The sequence below is a fragment of the Leuresthes tenuis genome, unplaced genomic scaffold (assembly GCF_036924035.1).
Source record: "Leuresthes tenuis unplaced genomic scaffold, fLeuTen1.0.hap1 SCAF_3, whole genome shotgun sequence".
Taxonomy (NCBI): Eukaryota; Metazoa; Chordata; class Actinopteri; order Atheriniformes; family Atherinopsidae; genus Leuresthes; species Leuresthes tenuis.
The window spans coordinates 8,561,982-8,588,337 of NW_027325357.1; the positions used below are offsets into that span (position 1 = coordinate 8,561,982).

Here is a 26,356-nt window from a genome sequence, read left to right on the forward strand (position 1 = left end):
GTTTTATGACATGCTCCTTTGAATTTGATGGAATTGCTTTTCAAAATCTTTGAAACGGATGTTGCACATCCAACGTTTAGGAACTGAGGAGACTGTTGCTGTCACTATATGTATTTTGTTTCTGAGTTACAGGTAAAGTTGACAAATCAATAACATTAGTGGCGAATTGTGTTTTCTCAGAGAGAATAAGTGGAACCGTTGAGTATTACAACTTAAGGGGTGATTTTCCCCTCCAGACATTATGATGGACACACACAATCCAAAAGCAAACAAGTGTGGGTCTCAGGTAAGTTTCAGTTGCTTCTTTTTAGAATTTAAGCAGCCCATTTGATTTAGCTTATTTAATGAGATACAACTCTAGTTACGTAGAACAAATATATTTAGTACTTTTTTTTACGACTCTTGTCTTCCTTCAGGCCAAATATAAGCAGGCAAGAGAAGAGAGGAAAAAGCTGCTCACCCCTGCACACAAGTACATGATTGACATCCTGGCTGACCGGCTGTCTTTGGCACCAACGGAAGTGGAGGAATTTGTTTTGGATTCTCCTTCAGTAAGTTCCTCCTCAATGTGACTACAAACTGGAAGTACTGCTATCAAAAGCAGATATATCTCACCAACACAAATCAGAAGTCAGGTGATCAACTCAGGCTTTGATTCATAATGCGTTATTTTTGTGGCTTTTTCTTGAGTTTGGTGTGATGTTTTCTAAATGTTTCGTTCCAAGGTTATATATTGTTTCTGGTTGTTTTATACTTGCATCGTAATATGATGCAATGATTGATAATGTTTTTGTGTTCTTCCTTTTTCTTGCTGACTAGCTGTTTGCTTTTGATCATTTCTTCGCTTTGGGAGGCAGCAAAACCATTTCATTTGTGTATCAGGAGTCCGAAGTCCCAGGATTAGGTATGAAGAAATCTGGAAACAATTCAGTTGGAAAGACTGTCCATGCTTTGTTGTTTTTTTTTTCACTTGACAGCCGTTATGCCGTTTTTTATATACTAGTATTGTTTTGAAATAGAGAAGGAAAAACTGCATTGCTTTTTTCTAAAACTCAAATACCAATAAATTATATAATTTTAGGGAAAATCTTCGTCAAATTTGATTGATTATCTTGCCCCCATAAATATCCAGGTATGACACACAACATTATAAACTGGAATGTTTTTTTATCGCATACAAAACCATTTGGATTTGATTTCAGAGTGTGGGCGTGTATATCCAGCGCCAAGCAAAGGGGGAAAAGCAATGAGGCTGTTTTTAGCCAATTTAGCAAAAACGTGCCTCACAGGGATCTGCTGCTCCTTCACACGGACCAGTGTGGACATTCCTGTGAACCCAGAAAACATACACGAGGTAATGTCAAAGGTGTTGTGTCTCAGTCCTTATTCTTGTGTTACACCGTCATGTCAAAAGATGTAATCACTTTATAGAACAGCTTTTTTTTTTTTCAGCTTATTATCAAGCGCTGAGACTATATTGAGTCTAGTTGGGTGTATATATGCAGGATGGATTCGACTCCCAATTGCATTATCTGGGCATATTAGTCTGTCTTTGAGAAGTTTGATTGAATTCCCTTGGACTAACACGTTTACATTCATTTTTAGTCTGCTCTGGTTTTTCCCGTTGCCCAGATGTGATGTGTGAGCTGATGTGCGTTTTGGCTGCTGGTTTATAATCTGAACGTTTCTTTTTTCAACCTCTGCGGGGCCAGCTCATCTGAACTTAAAGAGCTGATCGCTTGTTACTTTTTCAAATGAAGGGGTTTATGTTCTTTACGTGATTTACGGAAATCACGCGCTCTATATTTGTATACTCTGCTATCTCAACCAGATGCATTATCAGGTACTAAAGTTTGGCAGAGCTGATGTAAGGTCAGCCCTAACAGTTGAAATGTTATCTGCTTCGGATTTCATTAAGTGATGGGTTGTCTTTTCTTGATGCCTTGCAGGAAATCTTTTTCTCAACGATTGATGCCAGGGATGGCCTCCTGAAAGGAATAAGGAATTCCTACAATACACTGCTTCCAGCCCTTGATACAGGACAGAATTGGGGTGCTGTAGACAAGTCTAGACATGGAGCAAAACTTAAAAAGAACTTCCTCTATACCTTTAAACATTGTTTGAACTCTTTAGATGGTAAGAATGTTTCCCTTTTATTTGTTATTTTTGTTTGTTGCCAACTGGATTTGAATAAGTTATTGGGAGTGTGGCTCTTTAGAAAGAATTGTAACTTTAAAACTTCAGCTCCATCTCTTGGGCAAATCTTACTGGACTGCTTTAAAACCATGTTATGTTGAAGTACACAATAACAAGCACATTACTGTAACCAAAAGATGGTTTCTAACCAGTACTTACGATTTTGTACTTATTACTGTCTTATTTATACTTTAGATATCCAGCGGAGCAATGAGAGCGTCGTTCTTCTGAAAAAAGTCACAGATATTGACTTCTCTAAATTGGCCTGTTTGGATGATATGAAAGCTGCCGCTGCCAACTTTGGCATGGTACAACGGCTGGAAGAAATTCTGATGCAATGGTGCAAACAAATCGAGCAGGTTGGTAAATTTCAGAGTTTATATTTGATACAACAACCTTCATTTGTGCAGTTAAATACTTAAAAATGAATTTGCGATGACTGTGTTTGGTAGAAAGATCATTGGTTAGAGATAGTGACATCAGGCCAAGATGGATTAGATACTTATTGGAAATTAGGAATATGATAGGAATGCTCAGACAGCAATACTAACTGTTTAGTTGCTGTGACCTCTCTTTGTATCCATTGTCATCAGGTTCTGATAGAGAGTGATTTGTTGAGGAAAGAGGATGATTCTGCCGGACCACTGAGTGAGTTAGAACACTGGAAACGAATGTCTTTACAGTACAACTCTATCATCAATCACATCAAAAGCCCAGAGTGTAAGGCGGTGGTGATGGTGCTCCATCTCAACCATTCCAAAATAATGAAGGTACTGACACTAGTGTTCAGTGTACACAGAGTAATACCAAAGCTGTTGGACATTTTCACTTTGTATCAGTTTTAGTGTATGTAGTTAAGGTTTGATGCATGTAAAGAGAAATGAAAAACAGTCTGTGATAAATAAATCATGACAAATGCCTGAAAATTGCAATGTCGAAAATATCAGTGTTGGATGACTTGAAATGTTCATGGATTCAGTGTTCACAGGATGTAGGTGATCTTCACAGATGGATGAAAAATAGTTTTTGGAAATGAATATTTGTTAACACAGTACAGTATGTAGCTGTTCTGCATTAAGATGATGCTAAGTAGACACTGTTTCATTTCACAGGAAAGTGCTGGTGTCACATAATGTCTGAGCCTAGTCCTGAATTATTTGATGTATTCTGATAAAATCCTTTGTTAAGATCATTTTTGAATGATTAGATTTATTAAATCAATCAACAGATTCATATTAATACAGTCATGTACCCGTGCAGGTCTGGCGGGATCTCGACATAAGGATAACAGATCGTGTCAATGAGGCAAAAGACAATGTCAAATTCTTGTCAGCACTTGAGAAAGTCTTACATCCGCTGTACAACAGTGACCCCGTATGTACATTTAACAGTTTGGTTTTAATGAATAGCTTGTGTTTGGTAACACTGAATGAAAATGTCTTTATTACATTGTTTTGTACTATCTGGGCAGCCATTATTTAGACAACTTAGATACATTTTTTTACCTAAAAAAAAGTAGAAATAGCAGATAATTCATCTTCATTTCACGATTGATCCCTTCTTCATCATGAAATGTGGTTTCAGCTTTCCATGACAGAAAATGTGCAGAATGTCATCAGTGCCATTCACATGATTTACCGTGTTTCACTGTATTACAATACAAGCGAAAAGATATCTGCGCTTCTTGTCAAAGTAAGTGAAGTGTGTTCAGTTTCTGATATATTTAAGTTGTCGCTGGAAAACAAAACTTTCATGAGAAGACGCAGTTCAAGGATCCAACTCCCTTTGTATAACTGTAGCTGCACAACTGACCACTTTTCCAGGTCACAAATCAGATGGTCACAGCATGCAGAACTTACATTACTGACAATGGCAGTTCTCTTATATGGGATCAAGATGCTGAAAAACTCATCAGAAAAATGCAGGTGACTGAAGCTGATATTACATTTAGCTGATATTATATTATAATTATAACACTAAACATTTGTGTTATTATTACTAAGGCCCGAAGATTACACATTTTGATATAAGCAGTCAGTAGCTGTCATCATGTTTCTTCTATCTTTGGCAGGTCTGTACATGTTTATATCAGGAGTATCAGACCTGTTTCCATAAAACAAAGGTACAAGCAATGGAAGAACATGGGAAAACATCCCTTGAGGTTTCAGAGATGCAGATTTTTTGCAAGTTTGAGAGCTTCTGCAAGCAACTTGAAAAGGTGTTGTTGTCTTTGTTCACTCTCTTAAATCTCCATCCCACTTCTATCATAAGGCCTTGCTATTTGATGACGAACATTGTCTTTTGTAGATCAAGAAAATAATCACAGTGTTCAAGACATTTGAATCTCTTGAAAAGTCAAACATTGAAGGCATTGAGAATCTGGCCAGACAATTCCGCACTGTGTCCATGAATCTGAAAAGGAAGCAGTATGACATGTTGACTCCGAGGACGACTGAATTTGAAACTGATTTTGTGAAGTTCATGGCTCAAATGAGCCACATTGAGGTAAGTGTAATCTACAGCTTGAACCCAAATGTTGGTTCGAGCTCATTTATTCAGGAAGCCCCCACCAGATGAAAATCTTTTGTGAAAGTGAAATTTGGGAACAGGTTCATACGTGCAATATCACACACTAATTTACACCAAACAGTCATTACCTTCACACATTTTCACCCTTTTCATAGTTACATGTTGAGGAACAGAAAGAAACAATAAAATTGTAGAATCTCAGAGGAATGAGGATCTACTGCTTGTATCGACACAGCTTGAAGCTGAAAATAGATCATAATATTGACGTTTTATTCTCAGAATATCCCCATGAGCTTATCCTTTTTTACAGAGTCAACTGCAGGCATTTATGGGTTCGTGCTTCTCAAACATCATCTCATCTCAGCAAGCTCTTTGCCTGCTACAGCGGTCAGTATAATCCCAAGAATTTGGAAGTATGACATGAAGACTCTTTTGTAACTGTGGCATTAAAAGAATGTTATAACCAATCTATAAAATTCGTTTTGATAGTTTTCAGAAGCTGCACCTTCCCTGTCTTGAAACTCAAATTTCCAACCTTTTGGGTGTTATTCTTCAGCACTTTGCTTCAGAGGTGGAGTATGTGAAAAAGGTATTCAGTTTGCTTGGGCTTAGATACCAAACTATTAACCTTATTAAACTTATTAAAATGAAAGAACTCTTGAGATGAGTGAAAAATGAAGAATTACTGAGTTTACTACATTTTGTAAACATCATTTGCAGGTCTTTGACAAACAGTGTGATGACATTCCATTATCCAGAAATATGCCACCAGTGGCTGGCAGGATTGGTTGGGTCAGACACCTCTATAAAAAGATAGAGGAGCCGATATCGTACATGAAAGTGAGACACAATTTCTTTCACCAAAACAGCTTCACAGTTGGACATTTTAACAATGATCAAATCTGCCTTCCTTTCCAGGAAAACTCAGACATCCTTTGCAGTCCTGTGGGACAAGATGTGGTCAGAATGTACAATCAGACTGCAGCTACGTTGGTCGAGTTTGAGCTTCTTCAACACGAAACGTGGATGGAGAAAGTTTCCAAACTTGATCATGGTTGGTTCTCTTGTTCTGATGTTGTAATTTGATACTCCAGATGGCGCAAAATTGCACCGTCGATTCCATTGTTGCACAGTTAAAGTGAGCTTTCTCTGTTCCGTATAACAGTATTGAACATTACGCTGCTGGTTCAACACCCAAATACTGGAAAATTAGTCGTCAACTTTGACCCTAGAATAACCGAAGTCATTCGGGAGGCTAAGTGTTTGTTGAAAATGGGTCTGAAGGTTCCAACGCAGGCTTCGCTTCTCATCAAGATGGAAAGCAAAATAAATACCCATCACCTCAGACTAAAGGTAAATGGTGATTTACTTTTTTTTTTGAGGATTTCTTAGCTTAAGATGATTTGACCTGTATGCCTTTTTACAGACAATGCTGGAAGATTTTGAATCCACCTGTGAGAGCATACCTGCAGACTTCAACAGTTTGATGGCTTCAAAAATAAAAAACGTAAGCTTTTCATACCGTGTGTGCGGCAGATGGTCTTTTTTTGTGGGAAATTCTTACTTGATGAATGTGAACCCTGCTGTAGGCAGTGTGAATGGGTTTTGCCAACTTGAAAAATGTCTCGAGCAGATGTGTCCTGAAGAGCTTTTAATTGTAATTCTTTAAAATGTCCAGGTGGAATCTGCACTTCGACACGGTTCGGTGCTGCTCTCCTGGTCATCCCTCCTCCTGGACGAGTTCTTTCAAAACGTTGAAACTGCTCTGTCCGAGCTCAAAAATCTTGTAAAAAAGGTTGGTTGCTCGATAAAAAGTCTACTTCTACTGGTTGTCCTACTTCAAACACAGACATTGCTGTAAAACTGTGCACATACAGCCAATGTAATTTGCCACTGAAACTTATTCTTATAATAATTCTTGGGGGAAAATATCAACATCAGGTTAAATGTCACATTGTTCAGATATGTTATCAACGACTGTCGTTATGAACTTTGGGTTGTTGTGACAGCTCTCTGGCACAAAGGCCATGCTTCTAGATGCCACTTGCTTTTTCAGGTGGAGGATATTTGTAAGATACAAATTGATGACGTCCTCAAAGACATCTCAGAGACTGTTCTGATAGAGCTCCCAGAAGATGGTGCAGCTTTGCTGCAGCAGCTGCTTGACCACAATAAGGCATGACCATCTTACTCTTGTTCTCCGTATTAAAACATTAATAGAAGTTAAAGTGTTCTTCATCCATTATGTGAGTTTAAAACAATTATTACTTTGTCAAAGAGCAAAGGCTTGATGTCGTAGTTTGTGTAAACCTTTGAGTTTTCAAATGAACTCTGAATTCTGTTTCATAGAAACACTCGTAGTGCAACCATTTCTCTTTATTGTTTTTCAGAACCGTTGTAAGGAGTGGGCAAAGACACTGGATTACAAATGCAGTTATGTTAAAGGAGCTGTTATGGAGTTGGGTAATGTGTTAAGTGCTATTTATGAACCAAAAGGCATCAAGACTGTGGACGAACCTGCTCAAGGTGCGTAGCACAAATGTAAAAGTGTTAAGACTTATTTTTCTTTATGGATAATTTGCATCTCAGCTTTTTTTTAATATATATTTCAGGGAGGAGTGTGACATTCTCAAGGGAGAGCAAGAAGCGGGGCGCTAAGGTTGAGGGAGTGAATTTAGAGGGTCACCTGAAAGATAAACAGATAAAGTTTGAAAAGGTATGTTTGGATACAAGCTGCAAAACACATCTTTCATATAAACTGTTGTGTACCATCACATGCATCAGTGCCTCAAATAAAAATTCTTATTTCAGGAGTTTAAGAAGCTTTATGAACTCTTCAGCACAAAGGTTTTTGATGCACTTGTCAAAACCACCAAGTTATCCCTGGAGATCCTTAAAAGGAGAATTTGTGGCACCAAGTGAGTATTTCTGGGTTTGAATAAAAAGACCAGTATCACAAAGAAATGAAATAATCTCTGAAAGAGTGAAATCAATAAACGTGTATTTTAGCACTTACAAGAAGTCAAAGATTAAGCCGAAGGTGGTCCCACTGATTCATTCTGAAGCCCAACTGGTCAAACCCAATGTGGTGAGTTTTTTTTTTTTCTTCCATTGTTGGATGACCAATTTGCTACAATGGTTTCTCGTAGGGGGAAATACATTCTCTTTGATTCTTTGCCAGTTTTGTCAAGCACTACAATGTTGCTACTATGTCTGATATTTGTCCTCAGGTAATGATTCCCAATGTAGATGAGATCCAACAGGCCATAAATCAACTTATCGACTGTGTGTTGGAAGTTAGCAAGGGTGTTGCTTGGCAGCAGGAGTACAGTCAAGATGACACACAGAACAAAGGTTACTAACTGTCAGCATGCACATACATGACACCTGATAAAACAAATAAATTGTCATTTGATCAGTTATTATTATGATTATTTAGTTTAAACTCTCATGTATTATATTAGTTTTAATATCATACATTTTTTTAAGATACGGGCATGCAGAACTCTGTGAAGATGTTTCATGTGCACTGACTTGTGCGTGTGCACAGGAACGAGGGGCCTTGGCTGCAATTAGTTATTGTGATGCCATTATTACGAGATCACGAGTTTATTATACTATTATCTGAGGATAACAAAACTGCTTTCCATGTGATAACAAGGTCAATTTCTATAGTTTCCTCAAGAAATGTCAATAAAAAAAGTCAATATACAATCTAAATCCACCAAAAAGCTTTGATCCTGCATAAAATGTAAGTATTTGTACAAATACTGCTTTTAAAAGAGAAATCCCACAGCAGACATTGTCAAAATATCTGACTATCGTCATCTGCCACTTATCTGTGTGATAAGTAAAACAATTATTTGAACATGACTGATTTTATTAATTTGAAATAGTCAAGATCAACATTTGAATAATACTGTGTTTAAATGTGTTTATTTTCCACCTTTTTTTTTCTATTTTTATCTCAGAAAAAGACAATTTCTTCCAGAGTGTTTTTGAACACAAGGACATTAAAAAAGTTGTGGTCCTTCTGAAAACTGCAATCAGCTCCCAGAAGCAACAAGCAAGTGATGTTTTGAAGCATTTTGATCCTTTCAGGGTGATTTGGAACGTGGACAGGAACCTCAAAGTCCAGGTTTGTTTTCCTAGAAGACATATTGGCGTTTTTTTTGCCCCTATAATGATAGCGTTTCAATTGTCTTCATTTTTTTGCAGGAATTTATGAATAGTAGTCCATCCCTGATTCAGATTAAATCTGAAATCCAGTACTACGACTCAGTTGAGCAAGAAATTGATGCTATTAAGCCTGAGATTGTTTTTGGGTCTACTGAACTTTCAACAGGTAAGCTGTTGAAATTGTTGTTGTTTTTTGAAACTACGCTTGTTTTTACTTCTTTCCTGATCCTTACCGTAGCCTGGTAAGGATCAGATGATTTATTTACTATGAACCGATATGTAAAACGAAAAAGAAGGTGTACTTTTTCAGGGTAAATGCTGATTGGAAAACCCATGATATTGGTCACATGTTGGCCTTTCCTAGTTTTTTAAATGTTGTGTTTAAAAGGAGTGATGCAAGCTTTACATGGGAAATTCTTTCTCTTTCATTTTTTAGGTTTATTAAAGAAAGCCTTGATGGATGAGACCAAAGCCTGGAAGAAACTGATCTGCAGATACCTGAAGGAGGATTACAAGAAGAAAATGATTAACATGAGCATACATATCAACAAAAACCTTGTACAAGTAGCGCATTCTGTTTCTAATCTGGAAGATGTGCGTCATGCCATGGGGGCCCTGTCAAAGCTTCGAGATGCTGAAATTCAGACTGACATGACATTAATTTCTATTGAGGTATGACTCGGACAGTTATTCCTTTTCAGGCATATACGGTACCTTAAGCAGAGCTCTCTCTTTGACCTTTACAGTTGCAAACATTGCAGACTGATAATAAACATGAAATAATGTTCTTTACAGGAAGCCTTTGAAATATTGACCAAAAATGAAGCAGAAGTGACCAAAAGAGAAGCAGAGGGAGTGCACAATATGAGGCATCTCTTCACAGAGCTTCAGTCTAAAGCTGTTAGTACTATCAAGACTTTTAGGCTTTTTAAAATTCTTTTCTTTTCTCTGTAACAAAGCTTCGATAATGGATTTTGAGCTCTGATTTTCTCAGAGATCAATGCAAGATGAGCTGGTTTGTATGCAGCCCAAGTTCAAACGAAACCTTGTGGACTGTGTTTCTGTTTTCGAGAAGGATGTTTACTCTTTTAAGGAAGAATACGAGTCTGTAAGTAATCTGGGAATGACCTTGTTTCTATGGGTGTTTTGAAAAACGTAGACGTTCTTATCAGCTCATGTGGTCCTGCATTTCAGGAAGGTCCAATGGTTGAAGGAATTCCTCCAGCAATAGCCAGCAGACAGCTGCAAGTCTTTCAGGTACCATTACTGCTCACTGTTCTATCTTCCAGTTAATGTTTTACTTAAAACATGTGAAGAAGAAGAAGAAGAAGAAAAGCTTTATTTTGAGTGGAAGATTATCTATCTTGATAGAGACTTCTTTAGACAAACTGAAAAGAAATTCAGATTTAACAAACTCCAATAATGTAAAATTACATTTAAATGGAATTTTTGTTTTTGTAAACATGTAACATGTAAACAAGTTTTCTTCTCATTTGTTGAATCTAATATCATTGCAAAAAAATGTTCTTTTTACTCAGGGTAGATTTGATGAACTGTGGAAGAATTTCACCACTTTCACTTCTGGGGAGCAACTTCTTGGCTTACCTGTTACTGAGAATAACTTTCTACAACAGAAGAAGTTTGTTGCTATCCTGCCAAAGCTTTCCATCAGAGCCATCAATGAGAATTCTATTGATATTAACTAACAAAGATTGTAATATATTTGAGGTATTTTTTTGTTTAGAAAAGAGCTTGAGCTGCTTCGGAAACTCTACGGCCTGTATGATACTGTGATGAGTAAGATCAGAGGATACTATAAAATCCTGTGGACAGACGTGGACATTGAAAAGATCAATGCAGAACTTTTGGAATTTCAGAATAGGTGGAGTATTTCTGAGCCATTACAACTAGCCGTGTGCCAACATTGTATTTATTTTTTAATTTTTTGTATTCCTGTGATAGATATATTGTTTATCATCTCTACTTGTAGGTGCCGGAAGCTGCCCAAAGCACTAAAGGACTGGCAAGCCTTCCTTGACCTAAAGAGGACCATTGATGACTTCAACGAGTCGTGCCCTCTGCTGGAATTGATGGCAAACAAATCCATGATGCGGAGACACTGGGACCGGATTGGAGACTTGACTGGACACCATTTTGAGGTGGAGTCCAAAACCTTTATGCTGCAGAACATCATGGAAGCCCCTTTGCTGAAGTACAAGGATGATATTGAGGTTTGCTGGAAGTTTGAATACATTTAATTCCACAGTTCTAGCCACAATATTTCTTCTGTTTGTATGTATCTAACCTCCTAAGCCTGGCTTTCTACATTCATAGGACATCTGCATATCTGCTGTAAAGGAGAAGGATATTGAGGCCAAATTGTCACAGGTAAAAGACTTGTGGTCTGGTCAGACCCTTAGTTTGATGACATTCAAGGATAGAGGAGAACTAATGCTGAAGGGGGCAGAGACAGCAGAGATTCTCACCATCCTGGAGGATAGCTTGATGGTACTGGGCTCACTGCTAAGCAACAGGTAATACAAGTTAACAATAGCTTCAGATTTACATTCCACTAATTAAATCAATTCCTAAGGAGCCTTGAACTCCTTAGGAATGAAATGAAAGTCTATTAAACTCAAGTGAATGTATGCAATTAGTTAAAGAGGAAGAAGTAGTAATAAACTTATCTTGTTCGTGACATGATCTGACATAGCATTGCATGCACAAGTAGCTTGTGTCCTTGTCTGCTTTGTACAGGTACAGCGCATACTACAAAACAGAGATCCAGGATTGGGTCTCCAAACTTTCAATATCATCAGAAGTCATTGAACAGTGGGTTATTGTGCAAAACCTGTGGATCTATTTGGAAGCTGTGTTTGTTGGGGGTGACATCGCCAAAGACCTCCCACAGGTGCGGTTCATGCTTTCTATCCTGAGGAAAACTACACTTTTGAATGCTTCCTTGAGTAAAATTCAAAACCCCCTTTTATTTCTATTACAGGAGGCAAAACGCTTTCAGGATATTGACAAGTCCTGGATTAAGGTCATGCAGCGCGCTCAGAAGGTCCCAAATGTGGTGGAGTGCTGTGTGGGTGATCCAATATTAGGGCATCACCTACCCGAGCTTCAGAAACAGCTAGAACTCTGTCAGAAATCTCTTGCAGGGTAATTCTTTACTATAAACACTGGTCCAAATACTTTAGATTGACACAAAAAATAAGATTCTTGTTATACCAGTGCAGTGGATGTTGATGACATGTATTTCTAACAGTTACCTTGAGAAGAAGAGGCTCCTTTTTCCAAGATTCTTCTTTGTATCCGATCCATCTCTTTTGGAAATCCTTGGACAAGCCAGCGATTCTCATACAATTCAGGTTAGAATGAGTTTGAACATGGTCCCTATGAATATATATTTTTTTTAAATTAATTTATTCAGTTCTTGTTTTAATTAATAAAAATGAGTCCATACATCTGAATGTTTGCATGATGTCTTAAAATGAAAACTCCAATAATCACTTACTGCTTAACATCATTTTCCAATGCAAAATGTGTCCCTATGACCTTTTTAAGTTTTACTTGGATAACTGTGAAGTTGACATTTTATTACTTGACAAAAGTCAATTTTGGTACAACTGTGTTTCAGTCTCATCTCCTTGGAGTGTTTGACAATGTCAACGAAGCAGAGTTTCATCCAACAGAATATAACAAGATTTTGGCCGTTCTCTCACAGGAAGGGGAGCAACTACCAGTATGTCATGTGGTTTGATTTTACAGACTTTAAGTGATTCATTTTGTTTTTACAACATGTAAAAATATTCCATTGTACAGCCAAAATTCCAAAAAGGTTTGACTACTGTTTAATGTATAGATAAAAACAGAATGTAGTGATTTACAAATCTCATAGATAGATCTAATTTCTAAAAAGAATTTCAGATTTTGATTTGTCTAACGAAAAAACAATTTTTCCTCAGTTCACTCTAAATGAATCATGGTCCAGAGAAGATGCCAGCGTTTCTGGATCACATTCACATAGGTTTCTTCTTTGCAAGATAGAGCTTTTTACTTGCATTTGTGCATAGCAAGGCCACTTTAAGGTGCTTTTCCAATACCCAGTTATATCCAGCTGCAACATGCTCCTCCAGCTGTTTCTTTTTAGTACCACTTGCTTTTCCAGCCTTTTGTTGATCCCTTCCCAACTTATTTCAGACATTTTGCTGCCATTAAGTTCAAAATTACCCACAATATTTCATTAACCCTCTGAGGTCTATGATCACATTGCATGACGTCAATATGGCTCAGACTCCAGTGGGTTAAGCATTGAAATGTCTCACTTTCAACATTTTATGTTTTCTTTGACCTATTTTCAAAAGAATGTCCTGACTATTTTGAAATTGGGGCTGGAAACCACTTTTACAGTTAGTGTAAATGAAAAAAAAAGACTTCTAATCTTTGGTAGTTTAATCTGTAACATTGCATGGATGTATCAATTATTGTGTTTTTAGAAATCTTTGATATTTACAGTTTGATAAACATGTATTTCTGCTCTCAGCTGGACAAAGCTGTCATGGCGCAGGGAGCTGTGGAGCTCTGGCTTGGAGAGCTGTTGCTGCAACAGCAAAGCTCCTTACACTCCATCATCAGAGCTTCAGATTTAGAGATAAATGATGAAGACTTTGACCTTCTCACTTTCCTTGACAAATATCAAGCACAGGTGAGTAGAGAACATTGTGGCTGCTTGGAAATGCATTTAAGAGTTTGATTTCTGATGCCAGATGGCGAGCCAGTATTTATTAGGTCACCCTGGCTTGCACCTACAGCAGGTTGTACTGTGTGATATTTGCTTTTGTTATAGATTTTCTCCACAGCTTAAGTCTAAGACAAGACTTTCCTCCTTTGTGGAAAAAAGTTTGTTGAATAACAAATGTGAATATCTTTGAAGTGTTGAAAGATACGATGGTATCATCATTTTTATTTATTTATGTATCTATAGAGTTCCCAAGATTCATCTTATTATGTGTTGTCTGTTTTAAGGTGGGCTTGTTAGGAATCCAGATGCTTTGGACAAGAGATGCCGAAGAGGCCCTCAGAATCGCTGCAGATGAGAAGGAGATCATGCCTCTTACGAAAAAGAAGTTTCTCAATCTGCTCAGTGTGCTCATTAAACAAACCACCTATGACCTGAGCAGATTTGACAGAGTCAAATATGAAACACTTGTCACAATTCATGTGCACCAGAGTGATATTTTTAATGACCTGGTAAGGTTTTTTTATCAGGAAATGTCTGTTATTTTCTTTCTGTAAAACACTGAGTTATGCTCTGCTTTGTTTTTAGGTAAAGAAGCGTGTGAAATGCATCAGCGACTTTGAATGGCTGAAGCAGAGCAGATTTTACTTCAAGGAAGATATAGACAAGGTCATTGTATCGATTACTAATGTCGACTTCATCTATCAGAATGAGTTCTTAGGTTGTACTGATCGTCTGGTCATCACCCCTCTGACTGACAGGCAAGGAAATTGATTTTTATAAGCAACTTACTGTAATAAGTGAACTTTGCTTGTAGGTTTGAATTCCTATGTTGCATTCAAGAATATTTTTTTTCCTACATAGGTGTTATATCACACTGGCCCAGGCTCTGGGCATGAGCATGGGAGGAGCTCCTGCTGGGCCAGCCGGCACCGGTAAGACTGAAACCACCAAAGACATGGGTCGATGTCTTGGCAAGTACGTTGTGGTCTTCAACTGCTCGGACCAAATGGACTTTAGAGGACTTGGCAGGATATATAAAGGTACATTAGACAATGAAGCAAGTCATCGAGCAGTGGTGTACAATTTCATTTATGTGATGTCCTATTTTGTTTCTATTTTCCAGGCCTTGCACAGTCAGGGTCCTGGGGCTGCTTCGATGAGTTCAACAGAATCGACCTGCCAGTGCTTTCCGTTGCTGCTCAGCAGATCTCAATTGTTCTGACAGCACGAAAGAAACACAAAAGCACTTTCATTTTTAGTGACGGAGACTGTGTGAACTTGAATCCAGAGTTTGGCCTGTTTATCACTATGGTAAGATACGGAAACACACAGTCCTATTAAAAGAAACTCCTTGAAACTAGATGGGAAACATTAGCTATACAGTATATACAAAGATATATCATCACTCTGTATCTAGAATCCAGGATATGCAGGTCGTCAGGAACTTCCTGAAAATTTAAAAGTGCAGTTCAGGACAGTGTCCATGATGGTGCCAGACAGGCAGGTGGGTCAAGGCTACTTTCTGGAGAGAGAAATGTTTTTCCTTTTGCTGTAGGTCCTAACAGATCCCTCTACACTTTTGTCTCTGACAGATTATAATGAGAGTCAAACTAGCCAGTTGTGGATTCAATGAGAATGTTAACTTAGCACAGAAATTCTTTGTTCTTTACAAACTTTGTGAAGAGCAACTCACAAAACAGGTGAGAATCTTGTTAGCGTTTCATAATTCCTATTTTGTTTGGTTATTGGCCTACTGACATTTAACCTCTGCTATTTGACAGGTCCACTATGACTTTGGACTAAGGAACATCCTGTCTGTGTTGAGAACACTTGGGGCGTGTAAAAGAGCTCGACCTGATGACACTGAGTCCAGCACTGTTATGAGAGTGCTTCGTGACATGAATCTGTCCAAACTGGTATGACACAAACTTAGTTCTTACCAACAGCTGTGATACTTTAAATTGTATTGCATTGTGGGTGTGCAATGTATACTCTGTACACAGAATCCATCTGTGTTTCAGGTGGATGAGGATGAGCCCCTCTTCCTTAGTCTTATCAATGACCTGTTCCCTGGTATCCAGCTGGATAACAGCACATATGTTGAACTTCAAGCTGCTGTTTCCCATCAAGTTGAGCTTGCCAGTCTTGTTAACCACCCACCGTGGAACCTCAAACTGGTTCAGGTACCTTAAAATTGCATCGTCTGGTTGTTTAGCAGAATTATTATAAAGCTACCATTTGGAAAGTACTTTTCTTTGTGGTATATCACTGTTGTTGTCTCGATCAGCTTTATGAGTCTTCTCGAGTGCGCCATGGGCTGATGACTTTAGGCCCAAGTGGAGCTGGGAAGACCACGGTTATCAACCTTCTTATGAGATCACTGAGTGAATGTGGAACCCCGCACAGAGAGATGCGCATGAACCCCAAAGCAATCACTGCTCCGCAGATGTTTGGTCGTCTGGATGCAGCCACTAATGATTGGACTGATGGAATCTTTTCCACACTGTGGCGGAGGTCACTCAAAGCTAAGAAGGGTTTGTAACTCAACATTTTGTGAACATCTAAGCTAAGAAAGTCCATCCATCCATCCATTTCCTATACCGTCAATCCGTCAGTCGGGTAGAAGCTAAGAAAGTGTTTTTGATTAATACAGATGAGATCCTAAGAAAAATATCAAACTGTATGAATGAAAACACAGTATTGTATTTGATTATATCTAAACAATACATCATATTGATGTGTATATATACAAATAGAGATATATAGATAGATATGTATATATTTTTGGAATTTCCCCCCCATATTTTTCTATTCTATTTCTGTAACATATAGACATTCAGTATAACACACTACAAAGGTTGTTGCAATTTTAATGTGATGCTTTAAGATGGTATGATGGATGGATGGATGGATGGATGATTTGATGGTATTAAGCACCTCGTCTCTGACATGTAAACCCACCTTTCAGATTGACACCACCTCAGACTGTACTACTCTTAGCCTTGTCTGGCCCAAGGGTAGTAGTTGGGGCAAAATCGCTGGCTCCTGTTCCTACGGAACCCAAAACAGGCCCCTTTTAAGTGCTGGGAATGACAGCGGAGATGCTGTGGTCCTTGGCACGCACTGGCTCGCCCACTTTTGGTCCAGTAGTGTGACAGCGGCTCATTAGTGACTGACAAAGTAGTAGATGCTGCTGAAGAACTCCGGAGAAACATTTAATTGCTTTGACATGTTTACTGTTCAGGGGAAGTCATCTGGATTGTGCTGGATGGTCCTGTTGATGCCATTTGGATCGAGAACCTCAATTCAGTCCTGGATGATAACAAAACACTGACCCTGGCTAATGGTGACCGCATCACCATGTCACCATCCTGCAAGTTGGTGTTTGAGGTGCACAACATGGATAATGCCTCCCCTGCGACTGTGTCCCGTGTGGGAATGGTTTTTATGAGCTCCTCAGCTCTCAGCTGGCTACCCATCCTCCAGGTACATTTGTGATATCTAAGTGTTGAATACCTTTTTTCCTGAAAAGGAACAAAGCTTTCTAAGCAGTGCTTAGATGGAACGTGGCTTTTGTGTTGCAGGGATGGGCCAACAAGCGCCCTGCAAGAGAGGCAGACAGCATTGTCAGTTTATATGAAAAGACATTTGAGGATGTTTACATGTATATGAGGCAAAACCTTAAACCCAAAATGGAGCTTTTGGAGTGTAACTACATAATGCAGGTGTGTATTTAAAAAAAAAGACAGATTCAGATGATGCCTTGAAACCCTGAATTGTTTGACTATGTTCCATCTTCAGTCCGTCAATCTGCTGGAGGGCCTCCTCCCAACCAAGGAGACAGAGGCCTTTGCTGCAAGCAAGAACCTTGAGCGCCTCTTTGTCTTTAGCCTGATGTGGAGTCTGGGAGCTCTTTTAGAATTAGAGGACAGAGACAAACTGGAGGTCTTCATGAGAGGTCATGACAGCCAAATTGATGTGCCTCAAACCAAGCCGGGGGAGACTATATTTGAGTATATGGTCAACACAAACGGTACAGTTATTTTATATGTAAAAGAGCTTACCTAAATAGCAGCTGTGATAGGCTTCAGCCTCCTGCTACCCTCAATAGGATCATTCTGATAGAAAGAAGGGATGGAGGGAGTTTTCAGAAGCCTGTTACATATTTACAGAATCTAGTCTCATTCCAGAGGTTTTGTTAAGACTCTTCTGTACTGCACATACCCACCCGAGAGTAATCTTTAGTATCAGTTATATGTCATAAAATGTTGTGAAATAAGATGTATTAGAAATATTTGCTTTAGATGTCTGATACTGCCACAAGTGGTGCACCACAGCACAGACGTTAAAGGACACGTTTTGCATACGTTCAGCACATCGCCAGCTTTGACAAAATTACGATGGGATGAGAATGGGTATATATGTGACTAAAAGAATGGCGACTTTTGTTTTAGGTGAATGGTGTCACTGGAACGATCTTGTGGAGGAATATGTTTATCCAACTGACCATGTGCCTAACTACACCTCCATTCTCGTTCCAAATGTGGATAACACAAGAACATCTTTCTTGATGGAGACTATTGCCAAACAGCACAAGGTGATCTTGTGGTTTTTAAAATAATATTTAGATAATGATTTCACTTTAAAATGTATTGGTATTTGTCTGTGAACTATAAATGTTTTATATGTATAGGCCGTACTGCTTATTGGTGAACAAGGGACAGCGAAGACAGTGATGATCAAAGGCTATGCAAAGAAATATGATCCTGAGACAGATCTGTTCAAATCACTGAACTTCTCATCTGCCACAGAGCCCTTGATGTATCAGGTAAAAGATATTTTAAAAAGTCTTTTGTGCTTGAATTTTTACAGTCCTACATTGGTTCATGTTTGCAAAAACTTTCTTTGTGCACAGCGATCAGTGGAAAGTTACATTGAGAAAAGGATTGGCAGCACCTATGGACCCCCAGGAGGACGCAGGATGACCATCTTCATCGATGACATAAATATGCCTATTGTCAACGAGTGGGGAGATCAAGTGTGGCTTTCTTTTTTTTTCTTTTCTTTTTAATGAACATCTATCTGTCTACCTGTCACTTTAATCTGATGAGCTACTTTATGTGACTATCCAACCAGATCACAAACGAGATAGTACGCCAGATGATGGAAATGACTGGCATGTACAATCTGGATAAACCAGGAGATTTCACCACTATTGAGGATGTACAGGTTCTGGCTGCCATGATCCACCCTGGTGGGGGTAGAAACGACATCCCACAAAGACTGAAGAGACAGTTTACAGTCTTCAACTGTACTCTGCCATCTAACACCTCCATTGATAAGATCTTTGGTAGGTTTGTCTAAAATTATCAACATTTTTCTGCTTCCTGTACTGTAGTTTTCACTTAACAGTTAACGGTTTCTTCATGTTCTTTTGTGCAGGTATAATTGGCTCTGGATATTTCCATGAATGCAGGGCATTCCAGCCAAGTATATCAGCAATGGTTAAATGTCTAGTGTCTGCTGGCAGGATCGTATGGCAGTGGACAAAGGTACTTACTTGGAATATGATGTGAAATTTATAATAGGAATTGATTATAGGTATATGGTATTAATAAGTTTGTTCACCTGTTTTATGACACCACATTAAAGGTCAAAATGCTTCCAACACCATCAAAGTTCCACTACATTTTCAATTTGAGAGACTTGTCCAGGATCTGGCAAGGAATGTTAAACGTTAAGGCAGAGGAGTGTGGTGACATCTCCACCCTATTGGCTCTTTTCAAGTGTGAATGTACAAGGGTGATAGCAGACAGGTACAGTGCTTCTGAAAGAAAATCCTTTTTTAAGTTAAAAAATAAATGTTGGAAGAAAGCACTGCTGTAAGACTTTGCTTTCTTCTAGGTTCATTTGCTCTGAGGACAGAGATTGGTTTGAGAAGGCTGTATGTCGTGTCATCAAAGAGCACGTTGACCCAAACCTCGTCCCAGGGCTTCATTCTGAGCCGTATTTTGTGGACTTCCTCCGAGATGCACCTGAGCCAACTGGAGATGAAGACGATGATGCCTGTTTTGATGCCCCTAAGATCTATGAACTGGTATGAAATTTGTATTTGTTTATCGGTGCTTGGTAGTTTCATGGCAGTAAGTTGACGAAGGAAACTGTCACCATAATCTGTACAATTTATGTTCCAGGTGCCAGATTTTCAGTTCTTATCAGATAAGCTTATGCTGTATCAAACTCAGCACAACGAGGTCGTAAGGGGCTCCACCCTGGATCTGGTTTTCTTCAAAGACGCAATGACTCATCTTATCAAGGTGACATTTGAAGCAAGTATAGCAGATGCTTCTTTTAGAGTCGGCTAGATATAATGCTAATTCTTTTTAGATTTTCTCCTCTTTAGGTGTCACGAATCATTCGCACTGACAACGGAAACGCACTGCTTGTGGGAGTGGGAGGATCAGGAAAACAGAGTCTGACGCGCCTGGCCTCATACATAGCTGGATACAACATCTTCCAGATCACATTAACCAAGTGAGAACTGTAAATATCCTCAACTGAGGATGATTCACAGTTCTGAGAACTGTTTTTAGGGACTTTAATCACACTCTGATCAAACTGTTGTAGGGGCTCTCTGAGGGTTAGAGGCGCACCCCAAAGGACAATGAACCATCAGGGGCTTTTTTCCTGCTTGCATTCAAGTGATATAACGTGTAAACCTGTCTCAGTCAGTCCTGGGTGTCACTTTATTTCCATTCCTCTTTATATGATAACAAGTTATTGCTTATGTGGGCAATGTTTTAAATAGGTTTGTTTGTTTTTGTTTTTTACTTCCTTTTGATAGTTGTGGTTCCTCATGTGTGTTTATACCTTCCATGAGCTGTTTGTAGTTGCATTTACACTGAAAGTGAAATGCTGGGCCTTGTATCCAATAATGTGGTGTTTCTTTTTCCCTACTTAGAACATACAACATGAGTAATTTCATGGATGATCTGAAACTGTTGTATAACACAGCAGGGGCTGAGGGCAAAGGTATCACCTTCGTCTTTACAGACAATGAAATCAAGGATGAGGCTTTCCTCGAGTACCTCAACAATGTTCTTTCTTCTGGAGAGGTGAGATCTCATAAAGGTATAAAGGCGTATCTCTGAATATCTGCTGATTGTTTAACTGAGCACTGGAATCTTCAGTCTAACTGAAACCGACTGGAATTGGTCCTGTATGACTGAAACAAGGAGGTCAGGCAGAATGTAACGTCTCAAAGGAAACGTTTTGCTGGTCCTGACGATGTTGTAATCATTGTGAATGAACTGTGTTCAGGTCTCCAATCTTTTTGCAAAAGATGAGATGCAAGAGATCTCCCAGAACCTGATTCCAATTATGAAAAAGGAGTTTCCTCGGATTCCACCAACTTTTGACAATCTTTATGACTACTTTATATCTCGGTCAAGAAAGAATTTACACGTTGTTCTTTGCTTCTCACCGGTAGGTTGAAACTTTGTATAATTTCTATTTATACCCAAAAGCAACTGCCCAAACGTTTGGTACTTTTATTCCAAATCTCTTTTTATTCACCGCTGGTTTACATGCCCAACAGTGACATTATATATACACTTACACTCAGCTACCTCTCCATAAATGAACGTTTTATTCTACGGTTGTTTAAAGGTGGGACAGAAGTTTCGCTCCAGATGTCTGAAGTTTCCGGGCTTGATTTCCGGCTGCACAATGGACTGGTTCACCTCTTGGCCCAATGAGGCTCTGGTTGCTGTGTCCACCTATTTCTTATCTAAGTTTCAAATGGTTTGTCCAGCTGATGTGAAGACTTCAGTGATGACCACCATGGGAACTTATCATGACAAAGTATCTGAAACATGTGAAAGTTACTTTGAAAGGTATCACATTTACACAAATCCAATTTGTTCAGAAACGTACGGTATCACACACGGTCCTAAAGCTGTATGTTGTTCATCTCTCAGGTTTCGAAGAAGAGCTCACGTCACCCCTAAATCTTACCTTTCTTTTATAAATGGTTACAAAACATTGTATTCCGAAAAGCACAACTATATCAACACTTTGGCAGAGCGCATGAATGTTGGTAAGGAATTTGAAGGCAGTTGTGTGTTTATAAAGATTGTGTATTTTATGGATGATTTTGTAAGGTCTACTCAGGTGACAGATTACACGATATCTTACTGATTTCCAGGGTTGGACAAACTGATGGAGGCCAGTAAGTCAGTGGCTCAATTATCAAAAGATCTTGAAGTAAAAGAAAAAGAGCTCGCTATAGCATCTGCCAAAGCTGACGAGGTAAATCATATGCGTCCAACCTCCTGTGACCTGCAGATAAGATTGATGATGGATGGATGTTTATGAGCAACTTTTCTCCAATCAGTACTTCCACAATAATGTAAAACCGTAAAATTAAGAATAATTTGAGTTCTGCACATATAGGGAGTGAGGTAAAAGAATAAGTTTATTCATTGGTTCATTGTGGAAAATAGCTTTTGGTTTGATGTGAATAGCTGACAGAGGTTTTGTAATTTCTGAAATGCTGTTTGTAAGGTCAACACCATGGACGCACGCGTATGATGCATTTTAAGGCATGTTATGTTTATTTTTGCATTCACCAAGGTGCTGGCAGAGGTGACAGTCAGTGCTGAAGCTGCAACCATTGTGAAGAATGAGGTCCAAGTTGTGAAGGACAGAGCCCAGAAAATTGTGGATGGAATAGAGAATGAGAAAGCTTTAGCTGAGGAAAAGCTGGAGGCTGCCAGGCCAGCTTTAGAAGAAGCTACAGCTGCACTGAATGTGAGATATATCTGACTTACTTGAAGATATTTACACCATACATTCTACGATATGTTACATTATTTACTTGAAAACTCCACAGACCATCAAACCAGCTGACGTTGCCACAGTGAGAAAATTGGCCAAGCCTCCACACCTGATCATGAGGATCATGGACTGCTGTCTGATCTTATTTAACAAAAAGTTAGACACTGTTACAAGTGATCCAGAACGAAGCTGTCTTAAACCATCATGGGCAGAAGCACTGAAGGTAGCAAATTTCCTTTTTCTAAAAATTCAGTGCAAATGATACATTTGTGAATGCCACTCATATATTAAAGGAGACACATTATGCCTGTTGTTCGTTAGTTGAAACAGATACCTGAGGTCTTAGGTGTTTAATTCTGGGTGAAATACAGCAGAGATAGAGTACAGCAACTCCTTTCAAGCACAAATGTGCAGCCCTCTTTTTTTAGCATTCATTTTAGGAGGTGGAGTGACTCGACTCTGCTCCTTTTGTCTGCAGGGTGTGCTTTTTTGAGATTTGTTCTACATCTTAGATGCTTCCATGCAGATGTAAATTTGGACACAGTTCACACCTAATAACCCTTAAAGTGCATTAATATTACATGTGAGAAGATACAGTAGGTGGCCTGAAAGCTCATGAAATGGAAGAAGGCCTGCAAAAGTTGGATTATGATCAAATTTCTTCCTCAAGTGAACTAACAAAACAAAAAGCAAGAACAAATTAGTCTTGACATCCAGCTTTTGGGTTAAAGCGAATGCAGCATGATTTAAAGTTGGAGTTGGATAGGGATGAAAAGATGGTAGCTGGATAATTCTGCTCTGAGCAGCGGCCCGCACAAAGTGCCAGGCATGGGTTTTTTCCTGAGAAAATGTTTTTTTTTTATTGTATGTCTCCTTTAAAGACTGTGTAAAGTGATAATAAATATGTGTTTTGAGTTTGTCAGACTAAAGAAGAAAGTGTTATTAACCACCCAACCAAATTTGAATGATTAAAAATAACGATAAATTTATGAAATTAACTGTCAAAATCAGGTAAAATTGAGCAGTACTCTCAGCTCCAGGACTGTGGGAGTGTGTCAGCTGAAGGCACTGGAACCACGCCCACGTGTAAAGTGGACATTACAGAGACAGGTGGTTGTCGTGGTGATTATTAACTTTCCACAGTAGCTCCTAACAAAATCGATCCACCGTTTCTTGATGGTGTTGTCAGTAGAAATTTAAATAAAGTAATGGAGCCACTACCCTGGACACTGTGGCATCCAGGGAAATTGCACTAACGAGGAGGAGACATGACGAGTTAGTTACTATTGTTAGTTAGTTGGTTAGTTAGTTGGTTAGTTAGTTAGTTAGTTAGTTAGTTAGTTAGTTAGTTAGTTAGTTAGTTAGTTAGTTAGTTAGTTAGTTAGTTAGTTAGTTAGTTAGTTAGTTAGCCAGCTAACTGTAAACTATCGTGCTTTGCTATCCGAGACTCGAGACTGAGCCACCGAGGTTAATGCGCTGAATGTATTTATACTGCTACAGCAGCAAGGGAGACCCGCCCATTAAAGCCTAACTCCACAATTCCAATCGAAATGGTTGAAAAGCTTTTTACACGTTGCTGAGAAATACATTTATGACCTATTTAATGTGTTTAGAAGAAAATGGCTGAATTCCCTTTACACAGTCTTTAAGTCTTTAAGTGTTCTTCCCTTAGAGGCCTTGGGGTGGTGGCTGCTGGCTCTATGCCGGGTGGCTGGGCCGCTCCGGCATGGGTGGTGGTGCTGGGCCTGGGCCCTGGTGGCTGGGCGCTGCCTTGCGCCCGGGGGGGGGCCCTGCCTGTGCCTGGGGGGGCTGGGTTGTCCTGGACGCGCCACAGTATGGGTGGGTTGGTCTGTTTTGTTTTTTACAGGTGTAGCAGCTGGTTGTCTGGTTTTTGTTTCTATTTTTGTTCTGTTTCCTCTTCTTTCCTCTTCTTCTTTCCTTGTCCCCCGGTCCGGTTCAGTTCTATTACATGTTATATATTGTAAACAAAAATAAATAAATGGGCATCAAGGGGAGCTTTACATTTATAAAACTTCCCTTGGCAAAGCAAATCTGTTTGGCATCAAAGGTATTCAGACTACAATTCTGCTGCCATAATGCTGAACAGGACAAGGGGGAAAAAAAAAAAAAAAAAAAAAAAAAAAAAAAAAGTGTTCTTCCTCACAAATGGCATTTTCATGAATTCATTTGTTTCGTCCTTTTCAGCTTATGAGTGGTGCTGGTTTCATGACATCCCTCCAGCAGTTCCCAAAGGACAGCATTAACGAGGAAACTGTGGAGCTACTGAGGCCTTACTTTGACATGGAGGATTACACTATGGAAAATGCCAAGAAAGTGTGTGGTAATGTAGCTGGTCTGCTTGCATGGACTCGTGCTATGGCCTCATTCTTTGCCATCAACAAAGAAGTGCTGCCACTCAAGGTAAAGTTAAAGTTCATCGTGTTGGTGACTGTGTTTTTTTTTCTTTTTCATTTTAGATTTGTCATTCTATTCTTCTCCAATAATGCCATTTAAAACTCTCAGCCTGTTTAAATCCATTTTAGGTAAATAGATGATTAAACCTAATTTTTAACTCAAAGCCTTTTTATGCTATAATATAACTGCATTGTTTGTTTCCAGGCTAACCTTGCCATTCAAGAGAGCCGTCTAACAGTGGCTAATAACGAGCTGTGCACGGCTGAGACGCAGCTGGCTGAAAAGCAAGCAGAGTTTGACAAAGTCAAGGCCAAATGTGACGCTGCAATGAAAGAGAAACAGGTGTGACGCACCCTTTTGAAAAATGCCAATACTGCGTTTATTTAGATTTAGAGATTGTAGCTGACACAGGCCTCTTGTCTTTCAGGAATTGGTGGATGATGCTGAGATGTGTAGGAATAAAATGCAGGCTGCATCTGCACTTATTGACGGCCTTAGTGGAGAGAAAATTCGCTGGATAGAGCAGCGCAAAGAATTTAAGTCACAAATAAACAGGCAGGTTACAAAGGAAATGCAATTGAATATTAAGATGTTATATTCCACTGGGGATATGTCTTTAAAGAGGTTAATTGCTATTATTCAGGATTGGTTCTTCAAGGACACATTCAAAAGGTTTTGATAATAGCTTTTAAATGAGTCCAGCTGCTTCTGCTCTTCTTTTCAGACTTGTGGGCGACGTACTCCAGCTCACCGGCTTCTTGTCGTACTGTGGTCCATTCAACCAGAGTTTCCGTGACATGTTGTTGAAGGACATCTGGGAGGCGGAGCTCCGGAAACACAAAATCCCTTTTACAGAAAATCTCAACATCATTTCTGCCCTGGTGGATCCTCCCACTGTAAGAATGATGCCATTTTTCTTAATACTAGTTCTGTGAAAAGTTAATCATTTCATTAGAAACATTGACTTGTCATCTATTATGTTTAAGATAAGTGAGTGGAACCTTCAGGGACTCCCAGGAGATGACTTGTCAGTTCAGAATGGCATCATTGTCACAAAAGCAACAAGATATCCCCTCCTCATCGATCCACAGACTCAGGGAAAAGCTTGGATTAAAAAAAAAGAAGAGGCCAACCAACTTCAAGTATATAGCCAAATGTTTTTCAGTTGTGTCATTTTTACACGCTCAAGTAAAGCATGTCGTAGAAGTAACCCGATTTCATGTTCAGGCCACGTCGCTCAACCACAAATTCTTTCGCACACATTTGGAAGATTGCATTTCCATGGGACGCCCATTGCTCATTGAGGATATATTTGAGGAGCTTGACCCTGCCCTGGATAATGTGCTAGAGAAAAACTTTATTAAATCTGGGACCAGTTTCAAGGTATTTTTAACTTTCATGTTCTTTCAAATGTAACAATACGACTTTAAAATGCATGCACTCTTAAAATTG

The 26,356-nt window shown here is 39.0% G+C and overlaps 1 protein-coding gene across 1 annotated transcript in view; it reads left to right on the forward strand.

Moving 5' to 3' along the window:
- Window positions 1-241: 241 nt before the first annotated feature.
- The window catches only part of LOC140303060 (dynein axonemal heavy chain 8-like), a 32,353-nt gene continuing 6,238 nt past the window's right edge, over window positions 242-26,356 (forward strand). The window contains 74 exon segments of the mRNA XM_072381664.1: window positions 242-286; window positions 417-551; window positions 820-904; window positions 1,203-1,354; window positions 1,950-2,136; window positions 2,392-2,555; window positions 2,790-2,966; window positions 3,457-3,570; window positions 3,781-3,888; window positions 4,020-4,121; window positions 4,268-4,414; window positions 4,504-4,701; window positions 5,036-5,112; window positions 5,215-5,314; window positions 5,446-5,565; window positions 5,644-5,779; window positions 5,891-6,078; window positions 6,152-6,232; window positions 6,404-6,520; window positions 6,782-6,901; window positions 7,116-7,266; window positions 7,338-7,441; window positions 7,537-7,643; window positions 7,708-7,813; window positions 7,956-8,079; window positions 8,697-8,863; window positions 8,944-9,070; window positions 9,341-9,576; window positions 9,700-9,804; window positions 9,899-10,012; window positions 10,099-10,161; window positions 10,443-10,543; window positions 10,649-10,786; window positions 10,895-11,135; window positions 11,239-11,438; window positions 11,662-11,815; window positions 11,906-12,069; window positions 12,176-12,278; window positions 12,548-12,652; window positions 13,454-13,615; window positions 13,936-14,160; window positions 14,237-14,409; window positions 14,513-14,691; window positions 14,775-14,962; window positions 15,069-15,155; window positions 15,244-15,351; window positions 15,433-15,567; window positions 15,673-15,834; window positions 15,939-16,185; window positions 16,896-17,137; window positions 17,236-17,376; window positions 17,453-17,684; window positions 18,106-18,248; window positions 18,345-18,479; window positions 18,567-18,689; window positions 18,788-19,001; window positions 19,094-19,203; window positions 19,304-19,467; window positions 19,556-19,748; window positions 19,846-19,968; window positions 20,055-20,185; window positions 20,613-20,766; window positions 20,972-21,136; window positions 21,320-21,546; window positions 21,631-21,749; window positions 21,858-21,961; window positions 22,286-22,462; window positions 22,545-22,712; window positions 24,695-24,910; window positions 25,109-25,246; window positions 25,332-25,459; window positions 25,629-25,800; window positions 25,891-26,046; window positions 26,132-26,287. Coding sequence (XP_072237765.1) covers window positions 242-286; window positions 417-551; window positions 820-904; window positions 1,203-1,354; window positions 1,950-2,136; window positions 2,392-2,555; window positions 2,790-2,966; window positions 3,457-3,570; window positions 3,781-3,888; window positions 4,020-4,121; window positions 4,268-4,414; window positions 4,504-4,701; window positions 5,036-5,112; window positions 5,215-5,314; window positions 5,446-5,565; window positions 5,644-5,779; window positions 5,891-6,078; window positions 6,152-6,232; window positions 6,404-6,520; window positions 6,782-6,901; window positions 7,116-7,266; window positions 7,338-7,441; window positions 7,537-7,643; window positions 7,708-7,813; window positions 7,956-8,079; window positions 8,697-8,863; window positions 8,944-9,070; window positions 9,341-9,576; window positions 9,700-9,804; window positions 9,899-10,012; window positions 10,099-10,161; window positions 10,443-10,543; window positions 10,649-10,786; window positions 10,895-11,135; window positions 11,239-11,438; window positions 11,662-11,815; window positions 11,906-12,069; window positions 12,176-12,278; window positions 12,548-12,652; window positions 13,454-13,615; window positions 13,936-14,160; window positions 14,237-14,409; window positions 14,513-14,691; window positions 14,775-14,962; window positions 15,069-15,155; window positions 15,244-15,351; window positions 15,433-15,567; window positions 15,673-15,834; window positions 15,939-16,185; window positions 16,896-17,137; window positions 17,236-17,376; window positions 17,453-17,684; window positions 18,106-18,248; window positions 18,345-18,479; window positions 18,567-18,689; window positions 18,788-19,001; window positions 19,094-19,203; window positions 19,304-19,467; window positions 19,556-19,748; window positions 19,846-19,968; window positions 20,055-20,185; window positions 20,613-20,766; window positions 20,972-21,136; window positions 21,320-21,546; window positions 21,631-21,749; window positions 21,858-21,961; window positions 22,286-22,462; window positions 22,545-22,712; window positions 24,695-24,910; window positions 25,109-25,246; window positions 25,332-25,459; window positions 25,629-25,800; window positions 25,891-26,046; window positions 26,132-26,287 — 10,860 coding nt within the window.